The sequence below is a fragment of the Pundamilia nyererei genome, unplaced genomic scaffold (genome assembly GCF_000239375.1).
Source record: "Pundamilia nyererei isolate P.nyererei 1_Seehausen unplaced genomic scaffold, PunNye1.0 scaffold00036, whole genome shotgun sequence".
Lineage (NCBI taxonomy): Eukaryota > Metazoa > Chordata > Actinopteri > Cichliformes > Cichlidae > Pundamilia > Pundamilia nyererei.
In genome coordinates, this window is record NW_005187437.1 from 799,012 (window position 1) to 820,739 (window position 21,728).

Below are 21,728 nucleotides of genomic sequence, written 5' to 3' on the forward strand. Positions count from 1 at the left end.
TGTGTGTGTGTGTGTGTGTGTGTGTGTGTGTGTGTGTGTGTGTGTGTGTGTGTGTGTGTGTGTGTGTGTGTGTGTGTGTACATTTATATATGGTGCAATACTACAATATATAGATAAACATGTGAAGCTCTTTGATGAAAGCCAGTCCATGTTCGTGAAACACAGTGTTTAAATTATATGTAGACCTGCACTTTCTGGATCTTACAGTCAGCAGAAAATAGGACAAAAGTTAGACTGATGGGCAGAGTTAGCAACACAGAGGAAGGAAATATTCAAAATCTTTGGTATTGATTGGTTCTGACATCAGGGGAAAAAGTGTTGTTATTAGATCCTGGGTGTCCGCGTGTGCCAGCCCCACTTTTTAGGAAGCTAGGTGCTACTAAACATTGGTACTGACAGTTTCTACACATATTGTCTGGACAAACATGAAGCCGAGCGGTAGATTGAATTTTCTATTATGGCCCGGAGGGAAGTTTAATAATCCATGATATTCTTTCTCTCAAACTGACTAACAGCAGGAATTACAACAGCTCAAACTGATGCTTGAAGCACAGTTTTCCTGTCCAGCTCTCTACATCTTGTCCCCCTGAGCTACTGCAGCTTGTAACTGACAGGCGTAATGGCAAAGCCGAGCGGCAAAGAGTAATAATCCGATAAAGTCTAATCCAGTCAAATGCTGCTCGAGGACGAGATGGCTTGTGCAGCGTGCAACTTTGAAAAGGCAGCAGGATCCTCTGCTGAGGTGATGATTTTACCAATTTTACACATTATGAGGAACACTTATCCGTCTTATGGGCTCAGGAAGAGATAATTTTACAGTGATGGAGGAGCAGAGTTTAATCAGGAGATTTCTGATTTCATCTTTAACGCCCAGACTGCACTACAAACTGGAGGTTTGAATGAGGCTCCAGAGAGTGAATGCCATTTATGCGGTGCTAAGTTATGGGGAGTGTAAAGACTCGGGGCTTCGGAAACTTGACCTACACTCACTAGCCACTATACTGGGCCAATACTGACCACAACCTTCTTAGTAGTCAAAACAGACCCCCTGCATAGATTCATCAAGGTGCCAAATACGTTCTTCAGGGAGTTGTGCTGCTGATTTGCCAGCTGCAAATCCATGATGTGAATCTCCTGTTCCACCGCATCCCAAAGGTGCTCTGTTGGAATGAGTTCTTGTGACTGTGGAGGCCATTTCAGTACAGTGAACTTATCATCACGTTCAATAAACCAGTTTCAGATAGTCTGAGCTTTGTGACACGGTGTGTTATCCAGCTGAAAGCAGCTATTAGACGATGGTTACACTGTCATAAAGAGATGGACAGCAACAATACCCATGTAGGCTGCCAAGTTTAAACAGTGCTCAAGAAGTCCAAAGTGTACCAAAAACTTTCCCTCTTTACAGATCCCTATCAACCTGAACATTTGACACAAGGAGGATGGATCCATGCTTATATTTTGTTTACGCCAAATGTCGATCCTGCAATCTGTACATCACACCAGAAATCGAGACTAATCAGAGGAGACAACATTTCCCAACCTTCAGTCAGCTGGTGTGGTCTTCTGCTGCTTTAGCATTCAGAGATGCTCGTTTCCATGCCTCGGTTGCAACAAGTGATTATTTAAGTTCCTGTTGCCTTCCTATTAGCTCAAAGCAGTCTGATGCTTGGTTCAAACTTCTGAGTTCTTAGCCTGTGATTGGTTGATTGGGTGTTTGCATGAACAAGCAGATGAGCCAGTGTACCTAATAAAGTGACTGGTGAGTGTGTACCACAGTAGAAAAGTAAAAGCCAAAGTATCTTAACTTTAGCCATTAACTAGAGTTTAGTTCAGTTTGAGGTGCTGGGAGTCACACACACACAAAAAAAACACTGAATCCCAACACCAAATTAATGTTAGCTTTTTTTAAAATCATGTATTTATTTTCTATTACCTCTTTACTTTAAGGCCGCATGAGTTAATGTAGCTGGTTGTATATGTCCTCAGAAAATTAAAGCGCATGGCTGGAGGTGTTTTCACAAAATAAATTCAGCAGCAGTTTTGGATCATTACAAGTTTTAAGAGAAGTTTAAAGTGCTCATCTGCCTGATATGCCATCTGACGTGATTGCAGCGCTGTTTCCTCCTGTCCCTATCTCAACATCAACAATAAAACACAAGAGTAGGGCAATGGTGTCTGTTTATGTGGTTTCAAAGCTGATTAGGCCCGTGTCACTTGCTAGATGTACTATTTAATCTTACAGGTAAAAAAACACATAAGCTCTTTGTCGTCTCCTGCACAGTGCATGAAAAAAGGAAAAGAATCAGTGGCTTAAAAAGTACAGGAGAGTCATTTAATTGAAAAACATCTGTAAATACACAGTGCGTTCTCTTAACTGCGTAACTGGCAGTAATAAAATAACATTTGTCGGCCTGAATTCCACCCATAAGTTTATGTGTTGAGTCTAAACATTTATTCCTGAATATGAGATATTGAGAAGCACTTTGAGTCAGTTAGAAACTTCACCCCAGCCCTGCCAATTTTTTGATTTATCATAGTTTATATGAGGCGCTGAGGAATGTCCACGTCTGCTAATTTAATTTGCCTTTGAAGGGGAGACGGCACATTTTGTCCCTGCTGTTGTTTGTGCAATATTTTCTGTTTATTGTGCTAGGTTTTATTATTCTCGCAGCATCCTTGGAACCCACATGGGCTGAACACTCTGCGAGAGAGAGAGTCAAGAATAATAATACAAAAAAACAGCACATCAAAGTAATAAAAGTGCTTTATCATGCTCTTTTCTGGCTCGATAGAAAGGCTCATTAGGCCTTTTGATGCCTCTGGTATGCTCACCGATCATCAGTATGTGGTAATGCCAGGTGGTCTTAATGAGTCGTGTGAAGTTCAATAATATTTTTTTTATGCTTTTATACTTTAAATCTCTTTTTTTTTATTAATGTGCTACTAGTTAGTTTAATGATCAACTTGGATTTATGTTGAATGTAATAACAAGTTTGATGAGTGTCACTTTAACACCTCTTCTCTATTGTTTCTTTCTTCCTTCCAGCTACTGTTTGGCTGTTGCAACGTTTAACCAGCATCAATGTCTCGGCTTGAGGTAAATAATTTGGCCCTTTTCTTTGTGCACACACACAAATGCAAACACACCCTTTCTACTTGCCTTATCAAGTTTGTTGACTTTAGCGATAAGTGTATAATATCCAAACCTCATTGTGACTGTGCTGCATGTGTGACACATCACCTTCCTGTCAGATGATGACTGGTTTGGACTGCCCCGCAGACGTAAAAAGGTTTATCTGTGCTTCAGGGCTTTGTTCACAGTTAGTTAATAAAGACACTGAAGAGGGGGGCTACTAACAAACGCATGCACATTTAAAATCTCTTGAGCGTAGAGAGAAACACTTCAAAAAGGCTTTTGATAACATCTTAATGTAAAAAGTGTGAGCTTGCTTCAAAAGCTCTTAAACTGGATTGAAGCCACACAGGAAGGTTTAAAAGTTACACCAGTGAAAATTAAACTCCACAGAGAGGTTGTGTTAATACTGTGAGATTATTGAAAGCCGACTTTCACACTCACTAAATCTTCACAGCAGTTGAAACTGAAACATTTCATATTTCCACCTACTCATCTACCTAACATCCGGACGATCTGTTGGGTTTGGATTTTATTGCACAGCAATTTTACACCTCAAGAATAAGAACATGAGTAAAAAGGTTGAAAACTGGTATTTTGTATGTTTTTTGAAGCTTTAGTTGCACCTTTGTCTAAATGACACCTGCAGCAATAGAAGTTAGTTCACAAAGCTGGAAACATGACAGCTAAGCAGTAAATCCTGTTGCAGTCAGTGTATTGTAATGTAATTTGTCCAAGGACGTGTCCACGTGTCCACAAAAACAGGCACAGAGATGCCTGCACGGACCCTCGTGCTCACTGTCTGATAATGAAGTTTACTTAGTAACTCAGACCTGAGGTTAGAAAACGTTTGTTTTTTTGTTTTTAGGGGTTTTTGGTAAAGTTGGACGCTTTCAAATGAACAGAACACTTAACGTGTCGGCTCAGACAGGTAAAGTTGACTTCAGGTCATCCCAGCAGTATGCACCATGTGCTTTCTGCAGTTGTCCTCTGCAGGCTCGCAGGAAAGCCACAGCACCTTTTACTTGAAGCTTTACAAGCAGTGTTAAGGTGTTTGCTATGTGTTTATGTATACACACACACACACCCAGCAGGGCAGCACTATGCCCTGTGCTTTCCTGCCATCAGTATCAGTATCCTGTCCAAGAATACTTTAGTACACTTTGAACTTGGAATTGAACCAACACCCCTTCAATTAAGCAACTGAGCGCAGACTCCTGTGCTCTGTCCTGGACTGCACACAGGTACACTTAGACACCAAAATCAGAGCTTAGTTGTGATCTGTTACAGAAAGCACTGCAGGTTGTTGCAGAGCTGCACATGGAATAAAACTACTCTCAGCAACAAAAACAACAAGTCTTTTTCCAACAGGTAGAGGTGGACATCTGTTACTGGCCTCCTTTTTCCTCCCAACTATCACTAAATCCTTACGAAAGAGTAAATTACTGGGTTTCTTTTGCTAAAATTGTAAGATTTTGACCTCATTATGCAAAGAGCTTTCAGCTAACAGATGGTATCTTACTGTAAAATAAACTGCAGCATCTCCCTGTGTAAGTGTTATTTAACCCTGCGTGCAGCTTGCTGTAATATTTCTAACACTAAGCTTAGAAAAGTAAAATTGCTCTATGTTTAAATCCTGTTTACAGTTGACTGAATTACAGACGAACAAGCTACAAAACACTAATCTCAGAAATGTAACCACCTTACAGCCTCTGGCTGTAGCCGCTGGCTTTCATGTAAGTTAACTTTTGAAGTGACGTCTGGAAAATTTCAGCTTTCATGAAAACGTGCTGTTTTTCTATCTGCCTGCAGAGTTAATCATGACATACACGCACCTCCAGAGGCAAAGAGGGGTCTGAGGGGGAGATATCTGATTGGCTCTATTTCTGGAGCGATGCTAATCGCGCTCTTTGCACCTCCAGGTGGCATTAAGCGCACAGGTGAACATTGCCAGTGCAATGATGCACAGATCACACAACGGGAAGGTTTGCTGAGCTCCCCTCCCCTCACCGTTATGATGGTTGGATTCAGTATTCATTTTCCCATTTTGAGAAACAGCATTGGCTGTGATTGCTTTCATAAGTTCAAGAAGGATCAGTGTGTCTTGTTATCTCTGATTACATCATTGTGCTATTAACAGGATGTGATGTGCGTGTGCTGTGTTTCTTTATGTACCTGTGTTTCACATGTGAGAGCACAGTGCATAGATGCTTTGCTGTGCAGAGCAGATGGGAGCCCAGTGAATCGTGGGATACCTGTGGTGTTAAGCATCGGATGCTTGTTAGTCTGTGGTCAGAGCAGCAAGGTGTCTGGCCTGCTACAATTAGCACTCTTAACACATGCTAATACACATTCTGAATATCAGGTGTATGAAACCCCCCAATGTGAGATTATCTGACACTTCACAACCTTTTTTTTTTACTTTATTTGACCTGGGCATCTAAATTTGTTCAAATACTGTGGCAAATATACATCCTTCAGTAAGCCATAAACAAAGCCTGCCAGATCCTAAATAATGCACAGCGTCCTCCTGATGAAGAATGACACCCTTGTTTGTTATGAACACCAGGAGATGGATTATGAAAAGCATTCTAGTGTTTATCTGGGGGAAAGTGATTGGTGGAAGGGGTCCAGAGCCAAATTACAAGGAGCTGTCATGTGACACGCACGCTTTTGATTGACTGTGGTTGATGCTGATTGCCTCATTTACGCAACAGGCTAATCAAGTCATTTGCCTAATCAAAAGCTAGACAGGCAGAGAGAAACAGAAGGGCCTAGATGTAGTTTCAGTTTATAAAACAAATTATAAGAGCATAAACCCAGAATAAAATAAAACTATCACAATGGAAATAAATTTACTAGCAAGACTTGCTCGAAAAGCCACAGCAGATTGCAGACAGTCTTTCTTTGGATCTTTCCACTTGGATCATTTTAACAACAGCACAGAGTGTAATACTGAGAAATTCAAGCTGTCCCAGCTCAGACTGAAAATGTTACTTCGATGTTCTGGGTAGATTCAAATTTATAACGTGTTGTGATATGTGTGAAACACCACTTCATGAGCAACCATATGCGTGAGATGATGTCAATGCAGCAGTATGCTTGCTGATGCAGTGGCGCAGCCAGTGGTTCCTCTGTTTTTTTGAAGTGCAAATGACCAGAAAACTCTTTTTTTTTTTAAATGTTTGCTGCATTGATCTAGAAGTCTGCCTCTCAGTGTGTCAGCTTACCATGACTGCAGCTGGGTGGTAGTTGCATTAAAGCACACTTGTTACTCCAACCAGCACTATGTGGGTCACATTGAGGTTCACAGATTTCAACTCATCACCTGCAGCTGTTTGTATATCCAGTCTGGTTTTAGCTATCAATTTTCATCATTGTTATTGGCAGGGAGACAAATTATCTTAAAGTGCTAAAAAAAAAAAATTCCCCATTTCAAAAAGAAATTAGCTGGTGGTGAGTCATTTCCCTTCTTGGCCTTACTGTACAGTGGAAGTCTTCAGTGGCTCTTTGAAGGCAATTATTGTGAAGAAGAAGTGGAAAATCTTGAGTTTTCTATAACAGCCCACAGTGACCAAACTTATTCTAGTACATACTGTATTATAGTAATAGTAGAGTATTGTTTGACCACTGTTGGATTCAGTTAAACTGAGAAAAGCAATGCAATTTTTGCAGGTAAAAATATTCATATACCGTTTATATGCTAAAAAGGAGGTTATTTTAGCCTGTTGCTAGGCAGTTGCTAGGCATGAATCATAAATTTTTTTATGGATAAGATGTTATAGGATGGCGTTGTAGGTGTATTAAGGCTAAATAAAACGTCATTTTTGCCTGTTGCTAGGCGGTTGCCAAGCAACGTGATGACATGATAATATCTGATATAGATGAGAACCTTCAGGGTCCTAATATATACCTGTGTGCCAAGTTTGGTTGCTGAGTTCCTGAAGGGCTTGGAGGACTTCATGGACAAAGGTGCAAACACACAGATATATAATATTGTTGTATTTTATATGAGGCCTAATATTATTATTTTCCAAGCGTTTAGTCATAAATTGAAGTGTAGACAAGTAAAAGGTTAGGTGATTTAACCTCTTAGCACCTTGAATATCTGTAAAATTTCAACTAATTGAAAAGTTAAAAAGATATTTCAGTGTGGATTAGTGGAGGGAAGGCTGGTTTCAGATTCATATTGGGAGTTTTGCATTGTGGCAGGCTTGGTATTGATCAATCACAGATTTGTAAATCATAAACTATTAAACCAGTAAACGAATACTACTATATGAACTAGCTGATCTCCCTGAAAGATGAATAAGCTTGAGCTACAAACAAATCTGTATGTAACTCAAACTGCAGTTTTAGGCCCAATAATTTTTTCTACACTGGAAGCTTTAATGCACGACTGTTGATTTATCAGTTCTACTGTTCACTACAAATCCATCTGTACTTAACACTGAGCTGTGTTAAAGCCCTACTTGAGCACAGATGCAGTTGTGCTTTGGATTTTGATTCTCGCTGTGTCCTCCCGCACCGCGCCGAGAACAGACAAGCACTTCTAGAGAACGGGTGAGTCATAAGTGTTCATTCGTACCCTTGATTAAAGGGAAAGCGTGCCACCATTGGGAATCAGCTCATTGGTTCTTTAGCAGCAGAGGCCTGCTGAGAACCCACCATCCCATCTTATCATGCATGAGGCCTACCGCCACCAACTCATTTTCACTTCCTGTGTGTGGCGTGGCAGGAGATCGGCCTGGTGATAACAGAGCCAGATGCTTCCTCCCCGGTTCCGATTGGCTGCGGGACATGTGTGTCATGTCAAAAAATGTGTTTAGGAAAATCAGAAAAGAACTGCTGTCAGGGAAAATTTCAGCTTTAGAAGAAAAATATTAGATTTGTGTAAAACTGGCAAATGGTTGTGTGCAGGGACCAGAGAGAAATTTTGTTTTTGTTGATCAAAAGTCTCCATTTAGTCAACCAGGTTAATACGAGCAGTTAAATAAGTATTGCATGCAGGTGTAGATGTTCCAAATCTCTGTGGTGTGCTCAGAGGCCCTTAGATAACCGTGTTACAGTCCACCTTTTTTGAACATGTCAACACGAAACCACAGTAGACTTTATATTACACAGCTGGGCACAGTCTGAACAACACTGAGTGTGCGAATGCTATCAGAAATGTGGGACTTGTTTCTGATGCCTGTGCGAAACAGATTTCCTATAGCTGCTCGAAGAAAGTTAGGAAACAACAGAGTAACTGACAGGGAGGAAACGTTACAGGTATTTCTTTGGTACCCAATCCAATCGTCCGCCCGCTACCACACATCCCGCGTCAGTAGAGGAAGGGAGGCAGTTCTTGAAGTTTGCCTTTTTGACCACTGAACTGTGGTTTTAAAAGAGCCAGCAGCTCTTTTAAACAGCAAATGACAAACTGATTTTAATTCCAGGTCTGCACTCGCCAGGCCAGCAGGCACAAAGAGACAAACCAGACTTTAGATGCAGCACCAGGTCCACAGTCAGGAACATTTAAGCTGCCAAGATCTGAACAACATCTCAGATGGTTGGGCAGCTTCAGAATCCCCGACATCTTTACAATCTCTGTATTCTGCCAATCATTCTGTTTAACATTCACGCCCGCTGTCTATTGCAATCTCATAAATGTGTGCAGGTGAAAAAGGAGCCATGGATTTGAACTCCTGGTAAATGACATTTCCAACAGGGTCAGCTAATGCCATGCGGGGTACATTTTGAGTACGAGATGCATCGGTTTCATATCAGTCTGATACAAAGGTTGAAGCTATTTGTTTGTATTGCAAAGCAGTCTGCAACGATAGGTGCATGCTGTAGCCCAAGGTGGGCAGCAGGCCTGAAAGTCATGTCATGTTTGATGCTTGACAGAACCGATCAGGGAAAGGAGACTTGCTGGATGGCAGATCAATATCCATCAGCTCCCACCGAACTCCACTCGTGAACTCAGTCGAAGCCCAAATTACAGCAGCAGAGGCTCAGAGCGACCGAAATGGACATGGATTTTTGGAGAATGTATATTTCCCAGGGTGCCTCATTCTCATTTGACCTTTTAATGGGGAGACTTGGTTATGTACTGTTTAAAGAAGACTCACAATCATATGTAGTTGTTTGTCAGGCAGAGTAAGCTGCTGTCTGCCCACTCGCCTGTTGACTAATCACTTTCCACTCATTGGATATTAAATGGTGAAAAAAAGTCAAATTAATGCTCGGTCTGAAACCTGGAAAGAGTTCGTGCTGTGCCTGCAGTACCCTCGGGGCAGATTGGGCAGATGCCACGTGTCCCTAGAAAAATACACATACATTTATTTTAGTTATTTATTGAACTATTTCTAATTGCGACAGTGAAATAATTTCAGCTTTCAGTCTGTCACGGGTACACGCTTATGAATCCTATTTTCCATCCTAAACTGTGTACATGTCCATGCATCAACTGTGATGTATTGCAAATATATGGTAATTGTAACTGATGAGGTGATACTTCAGAACATTTAGGCTATTAAAGTGTCGTCTCTGTCCTTTTATTAACGAATCTTTGAGTGATTTGTTTGCCTAATTTCATAGAGTTCACTGTGGGGCTACTCAGCGGGAACCCTGTGTGGCCATTTGTGAAGCAAATTGAAAGCGGTATACAGAAGGCTTTAAAATGTACATTTCAAACGCACTATGGGAGGTTTATCATGAGCAAGAGCAAGCATCACCAGGAAAATGTAGACTTGCAAGTAGCTCTGTGAACGCTTTCAGCTGAAGCCCAGGATGCTGATTTTATCTTTGCAAATCATCATGAAACACAAAATACAGCAAAGTCTGATGAGAGTTTGGAAAGGCTACTTTTTGGTTTTGGCCTATTTACAGCTTGTTACAAAGTATTTCTAGGCAGGGCCAATTTCTTGCCAGTCCTCTCGGTGGTTTCACTCAGAATCACAACTGCAGCCTCCAGTGGCTGTGCTCCAGTTAGCTACAGCATTAAAAACAATATAAAAAGTGAGTAAAATGATTATCTCATTATGATGACACTTTTTAAGGTCTCAGAATTGTTATCCACCAAGTGCACAGTCAGTTCTTGTAGTTAATCTTTGAGAAACGCATAGATCTGAGTGGTGAATCACTGCGCCTCAGGCATCCATCAACAGTTCACTGGAAGCCCATCCTTGACCATTTTTGGTAGCCTCTGCATAGGCTTCCAGTGAACTGTTGATGGATGCCTGAGGCTCAGTGATACACTTTTTAGCATGCACCCTCTGACACTTTGGTCAGGAATGGATTGAGGAGCGTGACAAAGAGTTAAAAGTCTCAACTTAGTCACCAAATTCTCTTGAGCTTTAGATGATCTGGAAAAGCAGCTCAGCTCTATCCAGTCTTTACCTTTCAGCTGATAGAACTTAAGGTATCTGCTGCTAACATCTTCTGCACACTTTCAAAGGGCCACGCAGTCCATGTTTTGGCAGCACAGTACACCGTAATGGGCGTTTTAAGGCTGTGACTGATTTATGAGCAGCTTTCAAATGGCTTAAGTAAAATGGTTTAATCCTTTAAAGAGGCGTTCTGGACTCTTGTGTTGTGCTGCATTAGTTTTACTGGCTGTGAGTGACTAAACTTTCAGATGAGTGCGTATTCTGCTTGTTTCCACACACGTCACCTTGACTGGAGAATAATATTACATTAAAAATATGTTTTTGCTTTTTCCTTTGGGATGCAGCATTTTCGGGATTCTATACCAGTGGGCAACCATGTGGTGCGGCGGCGTTTCTCAGGCCCACTGCTGCTGCCTCCGCTGTGGAGGAGACACTCCCATCAGGACCACTCATTCGATACCCGGCGAACATCTCAAGGACACATGCTACCGCTAGCCCGGCTAGAAGAGCTGTACAGTCTAGCACTGGCCACCCATGATGAGCACCGGTCAGTGACACACACTGTTTGTTTGTATGTTTGTTTGTTTTGCCTCTGAGGAATTCCTTCAGTGAACTGTGGATGTGGTTAAACAGGGGAAATTGCTGATCTTCCTTTTTCTGTGGGGCTTTGTTTATCTGTTAAGCTTCATCAGATGAAGCTTAATGCACAGATGATTCACACAGATGATGAACTCTGTGTGAAATGGAGAATAAGATTAGTAATTTTGAGACAACTTCTTTCTCTGTTCTGCAAAAGTTTTAACACACCCATAATTTCATTTTATTTTGCTTCCAAGCAGCCTGACTTTCTTACATTTTTAAGTGCACTTGGGAAACAGCTCTCAAGGCTTTCTGAAGGTCTTTTTCATTCATTTTAAGTCCTTTCCTGTTTAGTTGCTTTTTTCCTGGTTAAGCCACTTAACACTGACTCAAGGAAAGAACATGTTTGGTGTCTAAGCATAAAAGACAAATTGGGAAAAACTGTAAATTATATCTTTAGGAACTTGTTACAACCAGCCGGTAACAGAAAACACATCGACAGGCATGGCATAACATTTTTGCACCAACAAGTTAAAAAAGGCCAATTTTAAGGAAGGGAAACAAAGAGAAAGGCTGTCATGGTCTGTGTTGCATTTAGTCAGTGGTGATGGGGATCTTAAAGGACAGAAAAATACAGTGAGATTTTGATCCACCATCCAATACCATCTGGAAAGCAAGTCATTGGCAGCGGGTCATTTTTCAGCATGGCAAAGATCCCAAAAACACTGCCAGTGTATGCAGTAAAAGCATACCTGGATAGAAAAACACACAGTCATGGACTGGCCCAGACCTCGGACCTCAACATTATTGAAGCAGTGTGGGATCATGTTGACAGAGAATGAAACAAAAGGAAGTGAACATTCAAAGATGTCCTTCAGCATGGAGAACTATTCCTGAGGACTTCTTAAAGAAATGACAAGAAAGCTGCCAAAGAGAGTTCAGACATACTGAATACTGAATTTCGCGTTCATTAGAATTGCACAAACTCGGTATGTGTCTCTTTGCAAGTTTCAGCAAATCACCATAACTTTCCCAGCAAAATATAAAGAAATGAGGAGTGACTCCAGACTTTTGCATAGTACTTTAGTTAAGTTTTTTTCATTCTAATTAAAAGTTTTAGGAATCATGTTTTTCTTGTTCACGAAATGAAGTCTTGTTTGTTGGTTTGGAGCAGCTGTTGTTACTGCTTAACACAAATTATGTAAGTCAAGCTCAACAAATAGACATTTGCCTCGTTCGTCTGTACCACTTTCCTGTCACATGGTCATGTTTTGGTGATTGTCTTGGTAGGTCAGTGCTCGTAAGCAGCAGACAGAGGCTGTCTGTGTGACACTGAGACAAAAATAGAAATGTGGACTGTTGTTTTGTGGTTTCTGGTGATAATGAAAGGCATCTCCTGTGTTTAAAAAAAAAAGAAGCCTAGTAATTGGAACAACAGTTAGAAACCTCCCACTGAAAGGTCATGCATGTGGGTGTGGGTGTGCACTTGTATCTCCCCTGACTCCCTTTTAGACATAAAGGCTGACCATTTTCATGTTTGAACATCTACAAACATGTGTGTGCTGTCCAGGCATTAATTACCAAAAAATAAATAAATAAAACGGCTGATCTTTGTAACGTAATCGTGCTTTTTTCAGACTGAAAATCCTTTTTGGATAAACAGCTCGTTAGCTAATGATACAGCCCCTATTTTTCCTACATAATAAAAATAAGTGGGTTTGGTGACATCAGTAATTTGAACCAGCCCCATGTTGTTTTCCTGTTGTACCTATAAACCTGAATTTATTCGAATTTATAAAACGCAACCCAATCTTCCAGCTGGTAATGAGATAGGGTACAAAGTCTGACATATAAAATTCACTGCAACCTTACAGGAAGCTGCACTGCACATTAAACTATAGGCCTTATGATGGCTATATACCAACATGCAACCACTCCTATCTTCAGTTACACACTGGTTTGCCTTTATTTGTTAGTTTGAGGGCTTGTACACTGTGATTTCCTGAGACAGGGTTAATGAAATATGTTAAATCAGTGCTGCTCTGACCAGTAAACATATCTCTACCTTCATTATGTCAAAAATCTGTCTGACTGCTCAATATCTCTTACCGGTAAATGACACAAAAGATAAAAGATGGATTTTTCCAAAAATCAATTACAAATAATGAACAGGCAGTTTTGCTCTACCAGAGCAAATACAATAAAGATAAAGCAATGTTGTGTAATGCTGATGATTGGCGGTTTGACAAATAAGACAGCGACAGACAGGGAAACAGATGGAGATGGCAGGAGGAAGCTGGTCGAGAGAGGCACAGTAAGAGGTGAGGATGGCGAGAGAGAGAGAGAGAGAGAGAGAGAGAGAGAGAGAGAGATAAAAGAAGGGAGAAACTGAGAGGGCGAGAGGGAGGGGGAGGAAGCAGGAGGAAGCAGAGAGATGGAGAGAGAGAGACGGGGGGAGCTGGTACTGACTGAGAGGCTCACAGTCGTTTCAGCACTCCGCCTCGTGGACAGCAGCGCACCATGACGTCGCGCGCGCCTCTCTGAAGCGCGTGCCTTCCTCCTCACAATCCCTGCAGACGAGCTCTACGCTGTTCTCCGAGACTGTTTGTAGCTTAGAAGTCGGTTTTTTACAAAAACAGACAAAAAAAACAAAAAAATAAAAAATAAAATCCAGCGAGCACGTAAAAGTAAAAAATGGAGTGCACCACACTGAGCAGAGAGGGAGCGGGGCTCGCCAAGCCGCCCAAACACCTGTGGCGGCAGCCCAGAACTCACATACGCATCAAGCAGCGCTTCAACTCGGACACCGAGCGCTACCTGTGCCGCAACCGGACCCTGGAGAAGCTCCGTCCCGGACTGAGGCAACCCCGAATGTCCTGGCCCTCCTCGCTGAAACGGTAACCTTCTTTAATCTCCCGAGTCACTAAAGTAAAAGCAAGTGAATTGTTTTCCACCGCTTCGGGGATGAGAGTCAATTTGAAAAGCCTAAAAGTTCAGAACACCCACTGAAGCGTTGCTTTGACTAATTACACCATGAAATAATGGCGTGACGATAGTTTTAATTGTCAAGGTTCAGAAGAACCCGCAAACCAAAGCTCTCTGAAAGTCGATTAAGCTCGACGAGTTGTGTAGCTAAAGTGAAACTGTGTAACTTGTCATAATCTTTACACTTAACAGTGCTCAGTTTGACAGCTGCCTGTTTATGTAGCTGAGCAGAGTGGAGCGGTGATGGCTAGATGTTATTGTCTGAGAGATGATGTTAGGCCATTAGTCTTTGCTGCCTGTTGCAGTCATGGGTGGTGGGGCTGGGGGTTAGGGGGAGGCTTCCCCCCCCCCTGTTGTTTCCCACCAAAACCTTTAATGCTGCTGACAGGAGCGGGTGATGACTGTCAGACCCTGAAGCACACAGTGCAAACATATTAAATGGGTTTCAGATTCTATGCCCTAAAAACTCAATTTAACATCCGAAAAGGTTGATTCAGTTCATTTGGATGTTTTCAGTGGGAGATACGTTTCATCCAGGTGACTTCTGCAGGTTTCCCCAAACTTATAAACAGTACATTTGCACAATAACTGAACCTAGCCCACTGAATGAACAATGGGCTGAGAGGTCAGTTCCTTGATCATCCCCGTAATGTCATTATAGATAATGTTTCATTCACATGTAGAAAATATAAGAGCTGTGAATCAGTAATGGACCTGCAACAGTGTCTGTGTTGTTGAAGAGCTTTTTCTTTTTTCTATAGTGACTTGTTAAAAACCTGCATAAATTGTATCCTTGCAAACATTTCAGAGATAAGGCTCATATGACTTTTTAGTTCCAGGCTGTTTCTGACCTGTTACGCATTTCCTTGTATGTAGGAGGGTTTCAGAGGTGATTGCTGGGGTCTTTGATGCTGTATCCTCAGAAAACTTAAAATTCTGCTCTTTATTACAAGTTCATAAAAATATGTAACATACAATTTTTGAATAATCTTCTCCCTTGATTGCTCATCTTAATCTGATTCTTAACATATAAGAAATTCAAACATAAAGCCTTTTGATCATGCCATGAGAGGCGTTTTGGATTATTCAGCCCACGAAATAATCCCCTGTGACTGCGTGGGTGTCTCCTGCACAGGCTGCCTACCTGTTCTTCGAGCTTGACTTTGTGTTCTGCACCTTTCACTTTTTAGGAATGATGGAGGAGGGAGGATGTAGTTAACGGTGCACTCTGTAAACCTGCTCAGCCAGGCTGGGAAAAGGTTCTGACTTCCTCTCCCTACTTTTGCACCCAGAGATTGCCAGGCGAGAGATTGATGACTGGTGTTTGTGCCTCACCCTTATTTGTGTGATTTTACTGTACTGAGTTTGAAAAGAGCCTCAAGGATGTGCTTTTAACTCAAGGAGAAGAAATGAAAAAGGACTAAACTTAAGAGCCTTGTAAATTGCATTTTATTTTAAACGAGTTTTGCAAAACTCATTTTTTGTTCATTACTATTTCATTTTCTCTGTTGAGATTTAGTGCCACGATAGTTTAGACCCCGGCTCAGTGTCTTTCCATTGCTAATAAGACTGTAGGGAAACATTGGCGTGTTTATGTAACACGCGCTGACCCTCGGTTTTCGGTGTTTCCTATAGGAAAGAAAAAGCTGAATTATAGAGTTGATAAAATATTTTGGTGATTGGATGCAGCAGAGCTGAACAGGCATGAAAACCACTGTCAGTTCAGCTCCGTTCCCCAGACGCTGTCAACAAGCAATGCGGCAGCTCGTCTCGCCTCAGAGCTTTCTCACACTACACTGAAGTGCTTTGTTTTTGTCTCCTGGTAGTGCACCAAGAGAATAAGAAGAAGATAATCACCAACAAACAATTGTTTTTGTAATAAGACAGAAAAAGGCCGGGGTAAGATGTGTATGGCATGTGCTGACAATATAGACTTTGTATAAAGATGGCAGTAGCAACAACTGGTTATGGACTTAGGTTTTTGAAGTCTCAACTTTAGAGCTTCTTGTTTTCTGAAAGCAGAAGTAACAAGAGGGTGGAGTGCTAACTTGGTTGTACCCTTGGTTTGGCACTAATATCTGCCAAATGGACAATTTTCAAGCATCAGAACTGAAGTATTGAGTCACTGGATAGTCTGAACTGTACAGCAACTCATATTCGTTTAACACCAACAACGCAAATACACTGAGAGGCTCAGTGCAGCCGTGCCCAAAATTCAAACAGGTAAGTATGTATGCCTCCATCTGCATACATGCTTAGTGCAATATTTGGTCGGCGTGTTGATATAATGTAGCTGAACTGAGATTAATTCAGTGTTTAACATGCCTTGGGGTAACACTGGGAAATTTCTCCTGCACTTGCATAATTTCAAACAGACAGTAAACACCTGCTTGGCTCATTATCATATTCTCGTTTCCCTTTTTCATCTCTCATTATCAACTGAACATTTCTCAACAGCTCCTGGCAATAATCATTAATGATTCAATTTGTTCCAACAGGTCATTTTTCCTTTTCTGAGTAGAAGTGCATGCTCTGCACTTGATGCTTGATGGCACCATTCGATACAAAAATTCTGAAAACATAACAGCACTTTTTTTTGCATATGTGTCTGTTTGGTTTTGGGGGTCTTCACAACCACAGCACCATATTTACTGAGTAGCTAGCTAGTTTCGGCGGCTTCTTTGTTTAAAGTGGGTCACCACAGCGGGTGGCTCCACATTTGAGTTGGCAGGCTTTTTATATAGAATGCTACTTGATACTGAAAACTACTGTCAGGTTAGATATTTGCAGGTTTGGCGGTTTGACACCAACAGTGTTGTCTTCACCTTCACCTCTAGCTGGCACACAACCTCATTGCTGCTGATAGGTAGCCACACAGCCCCTCCCCTCACTAGTAGCTGAACATGTAAAGAGCAACTCAGCAGAGTGAAGCATATTAAGGACTGATGTCCAAGTCTTTATGAGGAATTCAGGAGGTCAGTAAAGCTCCTGTTTCAACAGCATTGAATAGTTAATAAGTGTTAAAATCAGCTGTTTAACTATTAGCAGTTACCCACATTGACTGTTAAGTTACCATTAACCTTCTAAGACCCGAACTCTTCCACAGCATTTTTAATTTCTCTATGATATTTGGGCATATTGGGGCCTGATGAATGTAGAAACAAAGAATTACCAGATTTTTTTTTTTTTACCTTATTTTTGTTTTTAAGAAAAATGAGAGCCACATATGAGGGTATTCATTTAAAATTTTGATAGAACAGTAGCAGTATAATGTCCTCGTAAGTGGATATCAGGCCCTTGTAGAGCAAAATTGAGTATTTCTGTCTAAATAACCCAAAATGTGATGTCCACATATGCGGATGCCAGGTCCTAGGAGGTTAAGGTAGTGGGTAGAGGTTAATAGCAAAATGGTAGCATTAATGTGGGAGTTAGGCAGCAAATGTGAGAGCAGCTAAACTGAACGTGATCTATTATGAATCGATGGACAGAAAAATAAGAAAGGCCACAAGCCAGACAGGATTTCTCTTGGGTCACAATCTGACATTAAAGTGAAGAAAATATGACAAAGGTTCAATAAAGACTCATTGTGAAGCAGAATGGGAATTCTTTTCTGACTTTTCTCAGTGAAGCCACATCAATTTGTGTCAGACCTCAGCGTACCTGAAAAACTAACCTGAAATGAAAAAAACAATTATAGTAGAATATGTAAGAAGAAGGTAGTATGTGCGCAGACTGGCAGGGATACTGTATGCCGTATGTGTTTGTGGAGGTTTCTGTGTATATCCGTGTGTCTGTGAAAACAAATTATAAATTAAAATGGATTGTCCAAGTTCACTGCACTGTAGAGTAGAGTCATTGCACAGTGGACTGGACAATGAAGCCTGCTGCCGTCTTACCCTCAAGCTCTTCCGTCACCCTCACTGTAGGCCTGCTGCTTTTACCGTATCCGTTAGTTCCCCATACGATCCTGCCAGTGTGAATGCCAGCTTCTCATCTCTCAATGATGATCGAGAAAATGCAAACAGTTCGAGGTGTAGGTAGGAGTAAGAGCAATGAGTCAGCCCGCTCTGTAGCCACCAACGACAACACCGCTGGCACTGCCTTTACCCTGCTCTGAGTACGTATTTCCTTTTTTCTTTTTCGTCCCAGAATGCCTCTGATTGTGGATCATTCTGAATGACTCAGATTATTTTTAAATATAAATCATCTACAACACACGTGGGCTAAAATTTTATGTAAGACCCAGTAAAAAACATAATGAGTTATGAATTTGAGTCTGCAGTTAAAAAAAATAAAAAATAATATTAATAAAAATGAGTCAGTAGACCAAACTTTAATTTTTGGTGACTCTCTCTATGCCAGAATCTCTCTGGAATCATGGCCACTACAGCTGTACCCACATATAATATTAATTGGATCTTTTTTTCATTAGGTATAATGATGTGGAGCTTAATACTGTGCTAGCAGATCTCTCTTGTGGCACGAACAGCTCTTTCTTGGATTACTGTACTCAGTCAATGACAGATAAGAGTGTTCCTCTAACTTTTTCTCTGCACCATAATTTTGCTTTTAAATACAACCGACATCGGAGCACAGCTGTTATGCAACCTCTTCATTAGGTACACCTGTTCCACTGCTTGTAATGAGCAAATATCTAATCACCCAGTCATATGACAGTAATTCAGTGCGCTTAGTCATATAGACATGGTCAAGAGCACCTGCTGGGGTTCAAACCAAGCATCGTCATGGAGGATTTAAATGACTTTGAACAGGATGGTTGTCAGTGTTGAATGGGTGGGTCTCAGTATATCAGAAATTGCTGATCTTCCTCAATCTTCCCACACTCTAGGGTTTACAGAGAATGGCCCAAAACGGAGATGTCAGACCTTGAAGCAGATGGGCTACAGTAGCAGAAGATCATGCTGCCTTGTTGCTGCAACATTTGAATGGTAGGGTCAGAGTTTGGAGTAAACAACATGAAAGCATCAATCCATCCCAGCTTGTATCAGTGGATCTGGTGGTGTTATGATACAGCACACTTTGGATTTTGGATTTGGTGAAAGAGGAGACCATCACTGATGTATAGCCAAAAAATCAGCAGCAAATTTGTCAAAATTCTTCCCTGAGAATTCGGAGTTTCCAGCACCTTGTTGAATCTACGCTAGGAAGATGTGTGGACATCACATTTTGGGTTGTCTAAACCAAGATATTTCATTTTGCTCTACAAGGGCCTGATAACCACTTACGAGGACATTATACTGCCACTGTTCTATCGAAATTTAAATTGAATGTCCTCATCTGTGGATCTCATTTCTCACAGAAACAAAACTCAGGTAAAAAAAAAAATCAACTCAGGTAAAAAAAGAAAAAATCAGGTAATTCTTTGTTTTTACATTTATCAGGTCCCCATCAGTCCGAATAGCAAAGAGAAACTGAAAATGCATGCCATGAAAGAGTTCAGGTCTTCAGGCAATTTTCCTTTTGAAGGCAAAAGGGGGTCCAGCAGGATGATAACTCTGTTTGCCATCATTGTCCTTGGGAGGTTCAATAATTTTCTCTTTATTAATCAAGAGAACAAATGCCTTTCAAGTTTTTAGTCTTTTGGTGAAAGTGACAACTCTGAAATTCACCTAATACTGTTAATAGGTGTAACTGGGGTCCTGCTGACTGGCTCACAAATGGCACAGAAAGACAGAGGCCAGATGGACACGACAGAGTGGATTGTTTGTCAGGCTGAAGGCCGCGCTTCAGGCTGAATTACAATGAATTAACAAATAGGGCTGCACTGTCTTCCTCGGGGGTCTTCAGCAGCACAGTCCTGTTGATGCAATGTGTCAGCTCCCAGGGGGAACGGATTTTTGGCTTCGTGGCCACAGGATGTTCTCAAGTCATTAGGTCTGGAGTGTGTTCATGCATTACCAGTGGCTCCACACTCCAGGCCATGAGTAGTGAGAAAAGAAACTGTGGTCTGGAGAATTGGTCAACTTGAATCGGGAATGGGCTGCTTTGAAAGCACTTCTTGTGGGGTGATACTGAAAAATTACACTCGTTGCTATGGAGCCCTGCTTTCCAGTGATAATGGCATGAAGGGTTACCCACTAGGTTATCAGAGAGTATGGGGCAGCTTCGCTGAATGTTATCTAACCAGTCTCATGTTGACAAAAGACCCAAAGAGGACTGGCTCCATCACTACAGCAAAGATTAGTGAAAGCAATGTTGTCATGTTTCATACCTGCTGTGTGAGCTGACCTGCAGGTGCCACTTATTATGTGCATGTTGCATCAATCAACTTCCATTACTTAATCGACACCATTTAACCACTGCTACCCCTGCAGGGGAGGATTTTCCAGTGAAATTAGAGGGTGCTGATGGGTCGGTGTTTTCACCATCCAATAACAGCTAATGTGTTGTCATTTCAAGGAAGGAAGCTGAAAAACCTTTGGGAATTTCAGTTTACTGAGCATTTCTCTGCTCTTTGATAATGAATCTACTCTAACAAGTCTCATGCTAGTTACTGTGTCTCTTTTTGGCGAAGATGTGAATTCGTTAGTGTCTGATTTTTAAAGAGTGTCAGTAAATGGTTAATTTATCAGTCAGCAGTGCTCGTGTTGATAGTCCAAGTACGTGGTGCTCCTTTTGGAGAGGCTTGGAAGAGATTTGTTATTGTAAAAGGTGAAGATGAGCGTTCAGTGGCAGGAACATCGATTCATTATCGCTGCAGTCTATTGAAGGGCTGACAGAGGCAATGCGAAGCAGCCTGCATTTTTCCTCTACACTGTCAGCCAAACAATCAGAGTGGTCCACGGAGACACTGTTCAGTCTTTGAGTTTGTTTTTCACCAAATATGTTAGCCAATAACAATTAGGGTCAGGATGCTGGAGCTTTCTTTTAAACAAAAGAGCTAGAAAACTACGTCTAACATTTCTGTATTCTTTGGGTCTCCTGCTGTTATTTGGCTTCAGTAAACTGAAACAATTTTCATAAGTGGATACGAGCAAAATCTGCGAGGTTTTGGAGCCAGTAATTTAAAAAAATAAAAAATCCCATTAGCCACTTGAATTTTCAACATTTAAAATTCCAATATTGTCATTATTTCCATGAAACAGCTCCAGAATTAAATTACCAGATTTTACTCTTAACCTTTTAAATGCTTTTGACTATAGGTAAGTGAAATTAGTCACACAGAATAACTATAATGACACAAATGTTACATGGCGCTCCGATGGTCTAGAGACAAAGAACTGTACAGCCATCCTTTTGATAACATGCATACAGCTAGGTTTAGACATTCAAATTTAAATTCGGTGACTCTTGATGGACTCCTCTGGTTCAGCTCTATCATGCTGGCACAAAAGTTCATCAGTTTTAGTCATGAATGGAGTAAAGTTCCACTGCTTATAGTTCAATTACATACAGGTGACGTATATTTAACCAGGCACTGTTAGGCAACACGCAACACACGCAAATGAAGACTGTGACATCGCATTTGTACGGGGGTGATGAAATGAACATAATATTTAAAAAATTCAAAAGAACTGAGATTTAAAATAATTTTTTTTTAAAGCTTATAGCTGTTTTTGACTTCTACGAGATGGGGCATACATGATTTCACACTAAAATCATTCAAAAGGGTCGTCTAGGAAATAAAACAACAGATA

At 41.1% G+C, this 21,728-nt stretch overlaps 1 protein-coding gene across 3 annotated transcripts in view; it reads left to right on the top strand.

The window, feature by feature from the left end:
- LOC102197099 (cAMP-specific 3',5'-cyclic phosphodiesterase 4D-like) overlaps positions 1 to 21,728 on the top strand; it is a 105,514-nt gene that overhangs the window by 12,531 nt on the left and 71,255 nt on the right. For 2 of the 3 annotated variants that reach the window (XM_005730217.2, XM_005730219.2), the window contains exon 1: positions 13,577 to 13,982. In XM_005730217.2, the coding sequence (XP_005730274.1) occupies positions 13,780 to 13,982 (203 nt within the window). In that variant the 5' untranslated portion in view covers positions 13,577 to 13,779. Of the gene's footprint in view, positions 1 to 3,046; positions 3,098 to 10,850; positions 11,054 to 13,576; positions 13,983 to 21,728 lie in introns of those variants that run through there. The other variant, XM_005730216.2, reaches the window with a different exon arrangement.